The sequence below is a fragment of the Cebus imitator genome, unplaced genomic scaffold (assembly GCF_001604975.1).
Source record: "Cebus imitator isolate Cc_AM_T3 unplaced genomic scaffold, Cebus_imitator-1.0 Scaffold28, whole genome shotgun sequence".
In the NCBI taxonomy this organism is placed as follows: Eukaryota; Metazoa; Chordata; class Mammalia; order Primates; family Cebidae; genus Cebus; species Cebus imitator.
The window spans coordinates 3,264,800-3,281,032 of record NW_016107343.1 but is presented as its reverse complement, the minus strand read 5'-3'; the positions used below and the strand labels follow the sequence as shown (position 1 = coordinate 3,281,032).

The 16,233-nt window shown below is 42.1% G+C and overlaps 1 protein-coding gene across 7 annotated transcripts in view; it reads left to right on the top strand.

Annotated features, from left to right (window-relative positions):
• Nucleotides 1–3,533: 3,533 nt before the first annotated feature.
• Nucleotides 3,534–16,233, top strand: part of CADM1 (cell adhesion molecule 1) — a 328,941-nt gene continuing 316,241 nt past the window's right edge. For all 7 annotated transcript variants that reach the window (XM_017523329.2, XM_017523328.2, XM_017523325.2 and 4 more), the window contains exon 1: nucleotides 3,534–3,781. In XM_017523329.2, the coding sequence (XP_017378818.1) occupies nucleotides 3,658–3,781 (124 nt within the window). In that variant the 5' untranslated portion in view covers nucleotides 3,534–3,657. The remainder of the gene's footprint in view (nucleotides 3,782–16,233) is intronic.

Genomic DNA, 16,233 nt, shown 5'->3' with positions numbered 1-16,233 from the left:
TCTGGTATATCTTGTTCTTATAAGGACATTTATCCCTTATACGATAAAGGGTTATCTTAGAAGGGATATATGGGGGGACCCAACCTTCATAATCTCATCTAAATGTAATTACTTCCCAAAGATCCCACCCCGAAATACCATCACATGGGGGGCTTAAGCTTCAATATATGAATTTTGGGGAGACACAAACATTTAGTCCATAACACAGATTAAATCACTTTTCTATAGGTACTTAAATAATCCACCTACAGGGCAAATGCTGACTCCAAATACTGTTTTCTTTTCCCTAATAATTTGTCTTTGTTGCTTTTCATACATAGGTACTCAAATAATTAGTCCTTTACAAAGCAAGATGTTGCTAGTTCTCATTCATTGTCTCTGATGTATTCCTCAAAACATGAATCATCTTTTAATGATTATTTTTAATGTATGTTTATACATGTTTCTTAACTATTTTAGTGAAAGCAAACAATATAAGGTCTCTCTCTCTCGCTCGCTCATTCTCGCTCTCGCTCTTTAAAGTTTCTCACAACAACAAAAGGAAAAAAAAGAAAAGAAAAAGCTGGGCTCTTGGTGCTTCTGGCAATTACATTCTAACACAAGTAGCACCCAGATTGTAATTCTGATAAGTATTTCAGTTCTTTCTTGAAAAATTAAATTCACAAAACAATTGATTATCAGTTATAAATGGCAAAAACACCATCTGGTTTTCAAAATTGGTTAAATCCATGTAGCAAAGGGGAAAATTTTGGAACCTGTAGTTGGCGAGGAGTTCTAGTCCATGAAGCAGAAAATGACGAGCTTTACTATGAGAAAGCCAGAGTAGTCATAACTTGTACTTAGCGGCTGCGGGAATTTGATACGTTCTTCACATGTTCCATATGTTAAATCGCTTGGCGAGATCTTCAGTGTGAAGGAGCTGGGGGTGGGAGAGGCGTGTGGCTAGTGGATAGACTAGAAACAGCTTAATCCTAAATTCTCTGCTCTGCTTCTTGCCATGTAGACCCAGTGCTAAAGGTGTCCCAGAACTCAGTTTCTCTACCTGGGACCTGTATGTGCAAGTTCCTTAACCTTATGGCACAGGTGGCATTTTGATGGAAATTTCTAAAGCTATTTGCATTCCTCTAGTGAGGTAAGTCATACGACATTAGCATTTCCTACAGAAATGTCCCATGTTGTTCTTTGCCAACTGGAAATTTGAGTAGGTGTTCATTTGATGTGCCAAAAGAATGAAGGGAGATGAAAACACCCCACATCTTCCAATGTCCCCATACTGTGCTCTGAGTGTGGGAGGACTGGGCCTGGCTAGATTCTCCTGGAGATTCAGCTTCATGAGGAATGCTTTCCCTTAGGAGTATAGTGCAATTCTGTTATTTAAAAAAAAAAAAAAAATGTTTCTGGGCTGCTGGCATATTTTCACCTTATGTTAAAAATGTAGCTATCCTTTGCTTATTATTCACGCATCGTAATGTGAAATGTATTCATTCACTTAACAGACATTTAGTAAGGCTTGGTGGTTAATTGCATAGGCTATTTCTGCAAGTTAGAGACTGTAATCTTAGGGCAGTTACTTAATCTTTCTAATCGTGTTTAAAAAACATAAAATGAAAGATAATAATAGTATGTACTTTGGGGATTGTTCCAAGGATTAAATGAGATTTTGCATGTAGAATGCTTAAGAAGAATTCAATGAATGCAAGAGTGGTAATAATAGTAGTGGCAGATAATAATATTACTTTGTGCCAGGCTCTGTGCTAGGACTCTTGGCATAGAGGGCTTGCCTTCATAGTTTATATATCACTTTCAGCATACATATGGCCTTAAATTTTTTATTTCAATTTTGGTGGAACTCTGCTTTCTATTTGGTCTGACCCAGGTACCTCACTGTCAGAGGTAATAAGAACAGGTAGGACTTTGCAGGCTGGGCATTGTCCTGGTGCCCATGAGGGGATGGTTTCCTGCCTCCTGTGGTGCCATTCTCCTGTTGGAGCTTTCCCCACTTCTGGAGGACTGCCTGCAGTTCATGCATCGGGGCCTGTAATTACAGAGCAGAATATCCAGGGCTGTGAAGACCGTGCAGTCTCGAAATTAGTTTATGCATAATGGATAATAGGAGGCTGTTTTTAAGTGTAACTCATTTGGTGGGTTGGCAGATCATGACTTCCTTTTTGATATGTATTATTTATTTATTTTTTAGCAAGATGAGGACAGAAGGCTAGAGAAGTCATTTGGCGCAGCTCTTCTAGACTATAGCTCAGACTTAGCAATTTACATTCAGTAATCTCTTGGTCATTTAGCCACAGATAATTTGTCATGGTTTGTTTTAGCTGTTGTGATATTGATATTTATTATGCAAATTGTATTTCCTACATCTTATTGTTCTGCATTCTATGAATACTTAAATTATTATAAACCTTTACACTTAATATGGCTCGTCCTTCAATTTGATGCTTGAGCAGCGGAGGGTCAGAGCGCACACCATCTTCTAGAGGGGAAGGAAATAAGTAATTAAAGAGCAGACAAACAAGAGAGCCAGCTGCCTGGCTGAAAAGAAAGCAAAGAGAATTTCGTGGAGGGAGATTGAGTCCGGAGATGGCAAGTCGCTTCAGCAGGAGAGGCTCTCCCAGAGACACGGGAAGCTCGGAGCACCTGTTGGTCCCCAGCCTCCTTAGGAAGGGCTGGGGGCGCAGAGCAGGAGTGAGTGGGTTTGAGCCCCGAAGGAGGAACACGGCAGACCCTACTTTCACTACACTCCCTATCCCCCACTTCCACGACCCCTGCTCTTCACCTGACCGAATAGATTTTTTCCGTTGTTGTGTAATCTTAAATATCTAATATTACAAATATGTCATACATATATTCAACACATGTCTATATATCAAAACCATGGAGGAGACCCTTGATAAGCGGGGGATCCTGAGCATACCCTCCTCGATCTACCTTTCCCGAGATTCTGCTTCAAAGACACCGACTGGAAAATCTCAGAACCCGACTCTACGGCTGCTTTCTCCAACTATCCCGGAGTCTACCACTAGGCTGTTGAGCGGGCTCTCCCGCTCCGCCGGACGTGCAAAGCACGCATGCACTTCTCCCAGATTGTTTTGTCAATCCGGGGACCTGCATTCTTACTCTCCACTCCCGCACAGCCCCCGTTCCCAAAGATCTGTTCCTTCCGTGCAAGGTGAGTGACGGAAATTTGCAACGTCTGGTTCGCAGACCAGGTGCACTCGGTGTGCGGACCCTCTAAGGGAGATTCTCTAGTCGTCGGTCTGATACAGCAAGTGCTATAAACATTCCTAATAAAGGTGTACAGGAAGCTAGACCCGCCCCCTGGAGCCTGAGTCCCCGCACGCCAGGCGCCCAGGAGAACATTTTCCCTGATTCGGGGGAAGCAAAACCGAATTTTAACATAAACATATTTGCATACGCCCCTCCCCTTGGCCCCGCCCCTAAGTGGCGCGGGCGCGCCGTCGCACGCCAGCGCCAGGGGGCGGAGTGGGGGAGGGGGGCGAGTCCCTCAGAGAGCCGGGTTGGGCTCGTGGCGCTGTGATTGGTCTGCCCGGACTCCGCCTCCAGCGCATGTCATTAGCATATCATTAGCTGTCCGCTTGGGCACCGGAGGCAGCCAACGCCGCCAGTCTGAGGCAGGTGCCCGACATGGCGAGTGCTGTGCTGCCGAGCGGATCCCAGTGTGCGGCGGCAGCGGCGGTGGCGGCGCCTCCCGGGCTCCGGTTCCGGCTTCTGCTGTTGCTCTTCTCCGCCGCGGCACTGATCCCAACAGGTAGGTGTGGGCACCGGCCAGATGGCCCCTAAATCTCCCAAGGCACCCCAATAGCCGTAGCCACAGAGGGGGGAAACGTTTCCATGACAACCTCCCCCCACTTCCTAAATCCGAAGCGGAGGGAGTGTGGAGAGGAAACTCAGGGCCGAGAGGGAAGGGGCTGAGGGAATCTGTGAGCCTCTTCTCCGCTGCCCGGCTGGGTGTGAGTCCCCAGGGATGGCTGCACCCACACCTTCTCTCCCCGGCTTGGCGCGGGGTGCGGAGTGGAGTGAGAATGGGGGGCCCGGAGGCTACACAGCATGGGGGAAGGGGATGGATCGAAGACACCCTCAACCCTTCCGGACCCTCCTAAACTCGCCGTTGTCCCCGTAACTTGCCGGTCGTCCTGCCTCTCAGGGCTACCCATTCGCCCCCACCTCTCCAGCGGGCCCCCCCAGTTCTCCATCCCCGAAGCCTCCCCGTGGCTGACTCCCAGCCGCCCGCGGCGTGATTCCTCCTCGGTCCCCAGGACATCCCCAGACTTGTCTGATCTCTCCTGCCTCTTCCCCCCACGCGCTCTTGCCTTTCTCCCCTGTTCCCGAACTGCACGCCTCTCGTGTTTCCCTCCGGCGGAACGCAGCCCTCCGCCCCCTCGGCTCCGCTGCAGGTCTCCTTGGCCCGGCTCCAGGCAGGGAAAGTTCCCCGGCCCAGCCCCGCGGTGCGGGCGGCCGCTGTCGCCGCCTCTGCGGGAAGGCGCCGGGGAGCCCGCAGCCTGCCCACCCCACAGCGTCCTCTGCCACGAGTGGGGACACGGGATTTCCCGGCTGCCCGTTCTTTCAGCGGCCCGAGGGTGGTGGAGGGGGCGTTCGCGGCCTCTGCGGCCAGGCGAACACCCTGCGGGCCTCCGCGCGCCCCGAGTGAAGAGCGGTCTTGGGAATTTGCCCAGGGGCGGCTCTGCACGCCGGAGCCTTCCCTGAAGAAGCCGAGCACTCGGCTGGAGCACGAAGTGTGGCTGTCCGTGTGCCGGGCGCGTTGGCGCGGTCGGGAAAGAAGAGGGCAGTGTTTGCTTTTGCTAACAAAAGGGAGCCGGAGCTCTTCCCCAGCGGAGAGGCCGGCCGTGCTGCACCCTGCCTCCCTTCCCGCCACCTCGCCGCCTTCAGCAGTAGCGCGGCGTCTCCGTGCCCCTGGCCGCCTGCTCCCGGCTACAGTAGGACGCCGGCACCGAGTAGCACCGGGCCGCCGGGGGCGGGCGGCGATGCAGGAGGGGATGCAGCAGGACTCTGCGCCTGCAAAGCCCCCTCCTTGCAGCTCCAGAGCTGCAGGACCCGGGAGCAACAAGTGGCGGAGGACGCCGAGAGCTCAGCCCCCACCTGCGGAGCCCCAGGCCTGGGCCGGCACAGCGTTGGGGCCACCGTGCTGCTTCGGGGGCGGCTCTCCGCTTGGGCTGTGCCTTTTGTTTACACGCTAGAGGACACACAGTTATGTAAACACCGCAGGAGACACGCTGTAGGAGACGGGGGATGTGTGGGGTGCTAGCTAGATATTTGAGGGACGCCGGGTTGCCTGCTTGCCCCCAAAACAGGCTTGCAAAGGGGCTCGACTTGGGGAACCTATTGGGGGGAGTCTGGCAGCAGCGTCAGTTCCAGCGCTGAGGATTTTTTCTTCCATGCCACTGTCTCCGGATGTTGTTTATGTGTTTTTCCTCCGTGAATTCTTAATTTATGAGTTACGAGATAATTGGGTTCAGCCGATGCCGGTGTGGTTACAACTTCATTTCGGGTGATGCCTCTGACTGTTTGGGTTCAATAAAATGTTTCTGAAAGAGATCCCTCGTGCTGCTGCATTGTAAAAAGCGCCAGTGTCAGTTAAACGTGAGCGTGAGTAAAGGCTCGGTAACTGGCGCATAATAGAGGCAACAATAGGCTTGTATTGGCTGCAAAAAAAGGAGGGGAAAGCTATGGTCCGGGATATTGCCTTTTGACTAAAAATGGGAGTCCTGCAATGACGCTTGGCAGCAGAGTAGGATTAGATTATGCCTCCCCTGTCACGACTGCTCATTGAAGGCACCGGGTAGTAGCAACGGTACTATATTTGTAACTATCTCTCGGTGAGAAGTTGCCTTCCCTGCGATGGATATATGCTGACTTAGGAGCGGTCTGGAACTCAACCGTGCATGTCAAAGCTACATGAAAATTCTGTTGCCAGTTACCATGGAAGCAGCTTCTTGCTCTTGTGTACATCACTGTTTGTATGCTGGTTATCAGATTGTGTTCAAATTAGAAAGTAATTGGGTTTGATTTGTAGTCAGGGGGTGAGATGGCTTTCTTAATTTTTTTCTTTTAATGCATATATATGTATATATATTCATAGTGAGTTTGAGAGGAGGTCTTGGCTCATACCGGGGTCCCACACTCCAGGGGTAGATTTCAGGTGGGCACCAAGGGACTTTTCCTCCTCAGTTCTCTTAGTTTAAGCTTTCTCGGAGGCCTCCAGTTCCCACTCCCAGGATTAAAGAAACCTGTTGGTGCATCTGACTTCATTAGGCTTGTTTCATTTGCATCCTTGCTGGGAAAGCGAATTAAGACCATCGTGGGTGGGTCCTGGCTCTGTTTTCCCTTGTAACCGAAGCCATCCATCCCCACAGAAAATCTTCTCTCATTTCTCCTGTGATGTTTGGATGAAATGGATGTTAATGAAATGCAGCAAAATGGGATTGCTTAAGCTCAATCCACAGTGTTAATCACGCCTATTACGTTCAAGGTGCATGCATGATGTTTTCGATGCCGAGTAAACCAGTAGCTGATCACCCCCCCTTATCATTTTCAGGATTAGAGAAGATGGCTGATGGGTGGTGGGTTTATGGTGGTGATGGGAAGGAGCCTGGCTGAGTTTTGCTTGCCGTGGCTTGTTGGATCTTGCAAACCCGGGATAGGACTTTGCAAAAGTGCCGCCCTGCTATTGTTGCCTTTCCCTGCATCAAATTGAATAGCCGCAGGAGGGACTTGCACTTGTCTGTGATAGATTTGATAAAATATCCCTCATTAATGCCACTTTATATTTACAGTGTGTCACTGGAGACGCACAAGGCTTCATTTAGTGACTTGTGTGACGAGACAAGCTTGCATTATTTGCCTGGGACATTTTGGAGGAACAAGAGACCCATTGAGCAATCTTTTGAAATGAACAAATACGGAAAAAGGGGGGAATAAAAGAGCAGGCAGTTCTCCGGAACAAAGAGCTTTATTCATATGGATGTTGTACATGCTTTATCCAGTTTTCCCCAATGGCCCTCCTGGTAAAGGGGAGTGGGACAGGGAAGACGCCAATAGGCAGGACACTTTCCTCTCACTTCCTGACTTCATATTCTTATCGGAGTTGGTCCCCAGCTCACTGCCTGCTCATCTCTCTCCACAGTCTCTAAAATCCCAGAAGGTAACGGGTTCCTGGGTGTCAAAGAGAAATTGTGAAATCCTTGCTCTCAGCTCTGAATTAAGACAATGCTAGCTACCTGTTGAGGTTGATGTCACTGGAAGATATATTGGTTGAAGGGAAAGAGATGTCACTTTTCTATGACATGTGTCAAGAAGTAGTTGAGAGTGAATGTCAGATTGGTAAGATGTCTTGCAATTATAACATTAGTCTTACTATTTATTTTGAAAGAAATGTTGCGAAAACCAAAATCCAAAAATTTTATTCTTATTGATGGTGCTCTTGGAGTTTTTAGTGACTTTTTTCCCACACCTGGTACATTTTAGTCTCATACCTAAGTGAATTTTCATTATTCCTTGGCCTATATTGCAAAATTATTTTTTAGGCTTTAAAAATTGATAAGATTGCTATGAATATAAACTGTCTCATTCTCTTGGGGTTTCTGTATGTGACATTTTAATGTCTAATTGAAATATAAATTCACTCAGAATTTATATTTCAAAAAATGATTGTGTTTGCAGGTGTGTGTGTGTGTGTGTGTGTGCGTGCACGTGGATGTATATATATTTTTAACAAAAGGTGCATTTTAATGTGGGGAATCTCTTAAATTGGGCCAAACTAATCAGTGTTATAATTTAAATGTAAATTTGCCAGCAGATGAAGAAAATTCAAAATAAATCCAAAGGATTCAACTGCTGTATGTCTTTCTTGGGAAGAATAGTACTGACCATTATGCTGGGCATTTTTAACTGAAAATCCAGCACAGAAAGGAGAAATCACACAGCGACATCTGTTGCAGAATTGAAAATTTGCTGCTTTGAGTTGGAAGCAATTAGTCCCATATAAGTACCTAATGGTATCAGTGTGTGTGTGTTTGTGTGTATATATAAGTACTGATACAAATACATACATATACATACTTATGTATACATATATATGCAAATTATACAAAAACTTGCTCACAATACAGTATTCATATTCACATTTTAAAGTATTTAATAGAAATATAACATTTTGGCACTAAAGCTGTTTTCAAAAATATTACCTTTTCAGGAATTAGAGATTCTTATAATCATGGAATTTTTGAGAGAGGAAAGATATTAGAAATCATCTGGTGAAATGCTATTTTGAAGTGAAGTAGCCAAGGCCAGGGAGGAAAGAATCTTACTCCGTAGTTGAACTGAGGCTAGGTTAACAACGGATCCTGGACGGGGACAGGTCCCTTGATGTCCAGAACCTTCTGTTCTGCCTCCTGGCAGGGATGCCTCATCAGAGATATGGATCATGGATAGACACTATCTTGGCTAAAAATATTTTGTATTTTGAAGGCAGCAAGATTAATTGTTGCTCTAGGTAATAAACCCATGGATCACAGGAGTGACCTCTGGGAAGAAAGGACCAGTTCTTGGTAATGTTGTCTTTGGTGTTGACAAATGATCCTGAAACCTCTGGACTTTATTTGGCAGCTGCAACAGAAATGTCATCCAAAGCACCTTCATAGGGGAGAAATCTGGATTTGTTTCACTGGAATAAGTCTGATATGCAAAAACCAGGCTTCAGAAGGCTCAGGTTTAGATTTTTACGGTTTTTTATTTGTCTTTTCAAAGATTAATATTAGCAGTAGAACTGGTTCTGTATAACTAAGGAAAAAACGAAGTGTTCTTAAGTCAAGAGCAAGAACATAGCTTGATTTTCTTACCGGGCACTTGCCTCTTTTCATTAAGCCAAGAAAAAGCTGAGCATTTTTTGTTGTTGTTTTTTAAAGAAAAAAATGTTTTATTTTGGAAGGATGACTTTTTTTTTACATTGATCAGATTTTTCTTTTTTTCCATTTTATTAAGGAAAATTTCAAATATATACATACAAAAGTGGAAAGAATACCATATTTAACCATGTATGCAAATAACTCAGTTTCAGTAATTATCCACCCCTGGTCACTCTATCCCCTCTGTGCTTCCTCCTCTTCTCAGATTATTTTAAATAAATCCCGGACATTCTATCATTTCTTCCGTAATTACTTCTAGAATGATTTCTAAGATACAGCCCTCTTTTTCCACTCCTCATCCCAGTATTATTATCTGAGTGTACGCACAGTATTCTCACCTGGATGTACTGAATTTTTGCCTTAGCTTTACTGAGGAAGAGAGAATGAAGCCTTGTTGCAGTTGGTGAAAGCAAAGGCGGAGACCAGGGAAGCTAGAGCACGATTTTTGCTTGGTTTGGTTTATTTTTAGCAAGATTTTGTTTGGATCAGATGAGTTTTATTGTTGTGTAAATACAGTTGTGTAAATATGCAGTAATTGTAGCTAGTCCCTCAACTGTGGTGTGCACTGGAAAGCACCCTTGGCAAGATTGGCCATTTCCATTTGTTCCCATAATGAATACCCTCCATGTGAGGACTTTTGTGGGTAAGACTGATGTTAGTTTGATGACTGTGAGATACCCCATTCGCATATTTATCTTTAAAGGCCTCCATAGTATAAATACCTTTGCATTTTGTGAATATATTGCTTAAAATAAAAACGTCTTTCCCATTTCGAACTGGCTAAGTGCTAATTTCAGCCTGCTATTGGGTAACCGAAGTGATCACAAAATGCCTTCTTTGGTGTGGGAAACTCATACATCAAGCTGTAAGTATTTGGGCCTTATTTTTGTGGGATGGTGGGGAAGGATGATAGGGAGAGAAAAGGTTACTATCTTTACTTTTAAATATTTGCTCCATTGATTTAAAATGCAGGTTTTTAATTTCAGCTAGAAATGTTGGAATACTTCAGTGTTAATTTCTAAACATCTTTGGTTTTTCTGAAAATAGGTTGGTTTCATTTTCCAAGTTTCATGAAATGTGAGTTTTTTTTTTTTAATAGGTTCTTTCTCAAAAGTCATTAAATGTGGACTATAAATCGGAACCGTTTAACATTTGGTTTTTTGTTTCCAGACAAACAGGTAATTATGCATGAGATGATTTTGAGGGGTCCGAATGACCCTGGCCAGATGAAAACCTGCCCCCTGCACCGCCTTCTCTGAGTTGACCAGGGCACAAGAAAAGCACAGAGGAGTGCGTACATTCACGGTTTGGGGAGCACCACCAAAATCAAATAAAAAGCCTTAGTTTGGAAACCATCAATGAAGGAAAGAACCCGCTGGAATGTTTGTAATTACAAGTGGCACCTCCTTGTTTAAATTTCAGAAGCCACAGTTTCTTTTTCAGAGATTTAAATTGCAGGCTCTAGCCAGCAGCTGCTGTTGTGGTTAATGGGCAGTTTCTCTTTGAAGATCTTCCAGTGCTGGTGCTCAAAAGCTTTGGTGCAGTTGGCCTTGAACTAGTGTTAGAAAAAAGGGCGATGTAGGTATTTATACACATGCACAGCTCAAATGATGTGTGGCTTTTATTATTACTCAAAAGACACTTGGCATTAAGGTTGCGAAAAAGCCAGTACTGAGAAAACCTGTTATGACTGACAGGTGTCTTGAATGAGGTGATTATCTTAAGGGAGATAAGGTGGGAGAAATTTTTTCTTTTAGTAGATGTTTTACTGGAATATAGGCATTTGACCCAACATTTTGATCTAGGTATTTCAGAAATGTTAAATAGGCTTGAAATGAAAGTGCTGTGATATATATTTAAATGCTACTCAGTGCTTGAAGTTGATATTCCAGTGGCATAGGCTTTTAAAAATGCCTAGAATAAGTATCTTGCTCTTGGCAGACTTCCTTGGGAAGGTGCTCTGATTCCTTGTCGGCTGTCCAGTCCAGTGTCTAGTTAGAATTAAGTTATGCGGTTCCTAGAGGAGGTGGGAAGAATCTGCCTGAAAACAAAGGGTTCTCTGGTCCCCTGTCTCCCATTGTCTGTGCCATATCTCCACTTGGCTGGGATTAACCTAAAAGTTAACATTTAAAAAATTTCCCTTTTCTCTTTCTTCAGTAAGTATCAACTTTTCTCAGAGTCTCCATTATTCCAAATGACACCATTGACATCCTGGTCTTCAAGGCTCTTAAATTTGGAGTCTTTTTTCCCCTCCTTTGCTTTCATGCTTGCAATGAAATAAAATGGAACTGATTGTTTCTATGGAATATTCTCTTGGAAACATCAGTGTCCTCTCCAAACCGTGTTTGCTAACAGGAGGCTCCTAGCCACTTCCCCTTACTTTAGTCCTCTGCTAGCTACTGCAATTCTGATTCTTTTCAGGACAGGACCATAACATGACCCATTCAGAAACCTAATCTTAAATTCTTACTTTTTGCATCAAACTCCACACTGTTTTGTCTTTAGGTTGTTCCTTCCTCAATTGCTCTCTCACTCCCTTTCTAATTGCCCTCATTTCTTGTTACTTTTCAGCCTAATCCTGATGGGACTGGAAGACTGATGATTCTCCAGTGAAACTGAGGAAGAAAAGTGGTTCTGCCTATCAGCCTTCAGCTGGTTACCATTGCATAAAATACTCTTTATCTTTTTTCCCTTAACTGTCTGTCTTGGTTTGTAGGTGTAGGATGGCTGATTTCTCCTTGCCTACATTGAGAATAAACACCTTCTTTTTACATTTTTCATTTTAACTAACGTATATTTACCTAAAACATACTTCAACCCAGACATTTCTTTTTTGACTTCACAGGTGTATACATGATTATGTTTCTTTATGCTAAACCAAAATGTGTTGATATTATGGCCATGATTTTAATGGAGATTTAAAACTTTAGATTGTTGAAAATGTATTGTCTCCATTTGGTAGTTTGAATATGGGGATTTACTACAGCATGAAAATGGTATAATTGACTAAACAAATTACAAGCTGTCAAAGTAAGACTTTCAGACAAAAAGTGAAGTCCTTTAGAAATAGGAAGACTTTTTAAGGGTCAAAGTCAGAGGGCCTCAGGTGGTGCTGCTGATTTGGGGTGAATAATATTGGCTCCTCTGAAGATGATCCAAGCGATACCACCTTAGAGGAGTAATTGGCGCTCGTGTCTGCTGCATGTAGTTACCAGAAAAAAAAAAAAATCCTAGAAAATCTACCCAGAGAAATTAAAGGGAAGTGTTCTAAAATCCAGGCCTTTACTAGTTAGTGTTTTCAACATGTTTGACTTTGGCAGCAGTGCTGCCTAACTAAACCCAGTTACCACCAGCAGTCACTGCCAGGCCAGTATCCGGGCAGGCCTAGGAATTTGGTTGCATTTTGCATTTTGGTAGATAACATAGAAGGTGGATTATCACTGGCTCAAGAAACAAAAAACCTTTGTTTTTTAGTCTACCTGCTAAATTTGTTGTCATAAGGATCTTTTCAAAGCCTTTACCTGGGAGCAATATCTGCCAGAATTCTTTCCTTCCTTTTTTCTTTGCCTGGCACCGTTCCCTTCAGAGTTCAGTTCTTTCTAGTAGTAAAAGGTTATGTGGCATGATAATACAGTGATTTAAAAACTTGATGATCTTGAAGTATTTTGGGACAGTTTTGGGGAATAGGTTGTATGTCAAAACGTGGTATGTATTTATTAGATTCTTTGCTGAATATGCCTGTATAAATCCAGCCTCCTGGATGTTACAAGTCATCCCCTTGATTTCTTCTTTTGAATATAAAAGGAGCATTGCTTCATTTTTCTTGCAGAAACCCTATTTAAACAATGAAAACTTCAAAGATAGGGAGAAAAAAACCAAGTTAATTTAGTACTAAATTACTGCTCAAATGGTTTTATCTTTTAAAAGATTCAAGTAGAGATTAACTTAAATAACATTGAATTTCACTTTTCCTTGTGCGTACGTATTTTGTGAGCAAAATTCGTTGTGAAGAGGCCTGTCTTCTTTAGTTTTGTTAGTAATCACATAATTGTTAGTTGCTGTTTATTTCCCTTTCCTGAAGCAAATCTCTCCATCTCTGAGCCAGATTGGCGAGCACAATGCCCAGTTAAGGCTACAGGATAACCTTACATACAAGTGCTTTAATCAAACTGCTTACTTTACAAGATGACTAAAATAAAATAAAATAATATATATGAACATTCTTAAGTAGGAAGTGTTTTCTACCTATTTAGCTGTCTCTATTTATCAATCACTTTTATTAAAACAGCACTACCTAGTGGTGGGGGTTATTTCTCTGGCTACTACTAACAATAACCTTTGTAAATCCTCCACATATTACGGAATACTGAAAAACCTGCTATTTAGGAAGGATTAATTCAGGATGTACTCAGTCATCTCCAAGGTGAAACTGAAGAACACCGTGACAGCAAGATCCCACCATCTAGTAATCTTGGTGAAACTGACAATGATTATAATCTCAAATTTTGCTGGGTCTTCTAACATAGAAAGGACATTATTGTTTTACACAGTTTTCTATATTTTATATATTATGTTTAATCAAGAAATTGTATTTCTGTAGCTAACCCGTAAGACATTTGGTAGAAAAATGAGCATTTAAAAATGACTTTAAAATTGAGTATCTACTTTTATACCAGGCACTGTGTTTGGTTCATCTTTGTCTTTTAGAAGGTTCTAGTCTATTTTTCCCTCAACCTTTATTTCTGAAAATGTCAAAACCACAGGCAGCTTGAAAGGAGAATACAATGAATACTTGAATTTACTTTACCTAGATCCATTAATTGTTAACATTCTCCCCATTTTCTCTCTCTCTCTCTCTCTCTAAATAATGTATACACACATACTCATCTTTTTTCTTCCCTAAACCACATGAAAGCACATTGCATTATGATGAATACTTCAGCAGGTAACTCCTAAGAATAAAGACATTTTCCTGGCCACACACAAGACCATTATTACATTAAAATTATCTAGTCCCTGTTCAGATTTCCCCAGTCACTTTGTTCTCTCTGCCACAGAATCTATCACAGATCACACATTGGATTTGGTCTCTAGTCTCTTTTAATCTAGAACCATTACCCTGCTTGCCACCTGTTTTTTCTTTAAGGAGTTTTTAAGGGGTATATTTTATGGCATTGACATTTTGATGAATCCACCTGCTGTTTTCTAGAATGTTCTGCAGTTCTACAAATTGTTTGATCATTTCCTCATGGTTCAGTTCAGGTTAAAAATCTTTTGCAAGAACCCTGCATAGCTGATACTGCCAACCTTCTTCTTGTAAGAGGGACATAATATCAGTTTGCCCTGTTAGGAGTTTGATTCCTTGGTTCAAGATATAAATTTAGTTACTTGGTGTAGGTGAATTTATAGATTTCTCTATTTTTGTCGCTTTATAATTAATAAGTAACCTGTGGGATGTTTTGAGCCTGAAGATCTTGTTCACTAATGACCCTTTACTTAATGGATTGAGCAGCATTGATAAACCTTGTCTGAATCAAATATGCCAGTGGTTACAAAACTGTGATTTTCTCATTTTCTAATTCTTCTGCATTGGGTAGAGGCATTCCTGAATAAAGAAGAGCTTGCCCTTCTCTTCCCTACTCTTCTCCCTTTTTTTTTTTTAAAGAACATTACAATGGATTCAGTGTAGTATGTTTCATTACCATCCAGTTTGGCCAGTGGGAACCCCTTCAGAGTGGATTCTGTATCCTTTTAATATATTCTCATTGTTTTTAAGCTCTTTTGTATTTTATGGAACAAGAAGGTATCTATGTTTACATTGTATTTTCCCTTTCCCCATACTTGGAATCAGTTATTTCTCCGTGGAGTCCTGATTCTTTTTAGTCAAGGAATGGTATTTAGATAGCAGATAACAAATAATTGTGCTCATTGCTATTGACTTCTCATTGTTTCTAAACTTTTCAGTGAGCAAACAAGGATATATATGTATATATATGTGTGTGTGTGTATGCGTGTGTATATATATATATATATATATATATATATATAATATCCTTTGTCTCAAAAAAAGTTATATGTGAATATTTTTAAAATACGCTCACACAGTTGGCCCTGTATTCAAGGGTCAACTGTGAGCGTATTTTAAAAATATTTATTCATTTAAATCACAATGTCATGCTAATACTTTCAATTCCAGTCTAACATCCCCGAGTTCTTTCTCTCCATCTCCCGTTCCTTATTTGTGTTTTCTTTCTCCCATGGTGAAAACTCTGTTTCCCAGTTACAAAATAGTATCCTAGTACAAAATAGTTTTGGAATTACTCCACCAAGACCATTGTAGGCAACAAATCTACCAAGTAAAGCGCAAGATTTTTTTTTACCATTCTTTTTGTCTTTAAATAGATCCCACTGAGGGTAGATGAGTACAATGTTCACAAATTCACAAATTAGTTGTGTGTGTGTGTGTATCAGTAGATACAGAGTTAGGATCATTCTATTTATATTCTGTTTTAATTTCTTTCCTATCATCAATTTATAATTTGAACATATAAATCATTAACATGGCTCAAAATCAAAACTATACATTTTCATTTCATTCCCTATGGTTTTTGTCCCATTCCCACCCAACTTCCTATAGTTGCCAATTTCGTACATTTCTTATATATCCTTCCTATTTTTCCTTTTGAAAATATAATGAGTAGTGTTCTATTCTTTTATAATTTCACACAAGACTGTGCTAATATCTGCCTATACTGTGTATTCTTATTTAACAAATCCTGGTTTCTCATATTGATTGTGATGACCTTCCTCCTCATTTGGCTTTCTTTTACTTTAGAAGCCTTTTTTATTTTTTCTTTTACTATTTTCACTTTTCTCTCATTTCTTCCTTCCAAGGTCATAGTTTTACTGGATAGTGGGAAGAATTCATTTTTCCTTTTTAATTCATCAAGTTACTTGCAAGAAAAGAACTGCCTTTTTCATACAATATAATGTGTGTCTCTGATATTTAATAACCATGCCTTACCTTGCTTCTGATCAGTTATCTTTTTTTAACCCTTCTCCTCATCCAATAAGTTGGCAAAGAAATTTCTCAAACCCCAATTCTTCCCACTTAAGTAAATTATACTGCAATTTTTTTTTTAAAGTGCACAGCCGGGCGGGGGGGCGGGGGTTGGTTAAGGCCTGTAATCCCAGCACTTTGGGAGGCCGAGGCGGGTGGATCACGAGGTCAAGAGATCGAGACCATCCTGGTCAACATGGTGAAACCCCGTCTCTACTA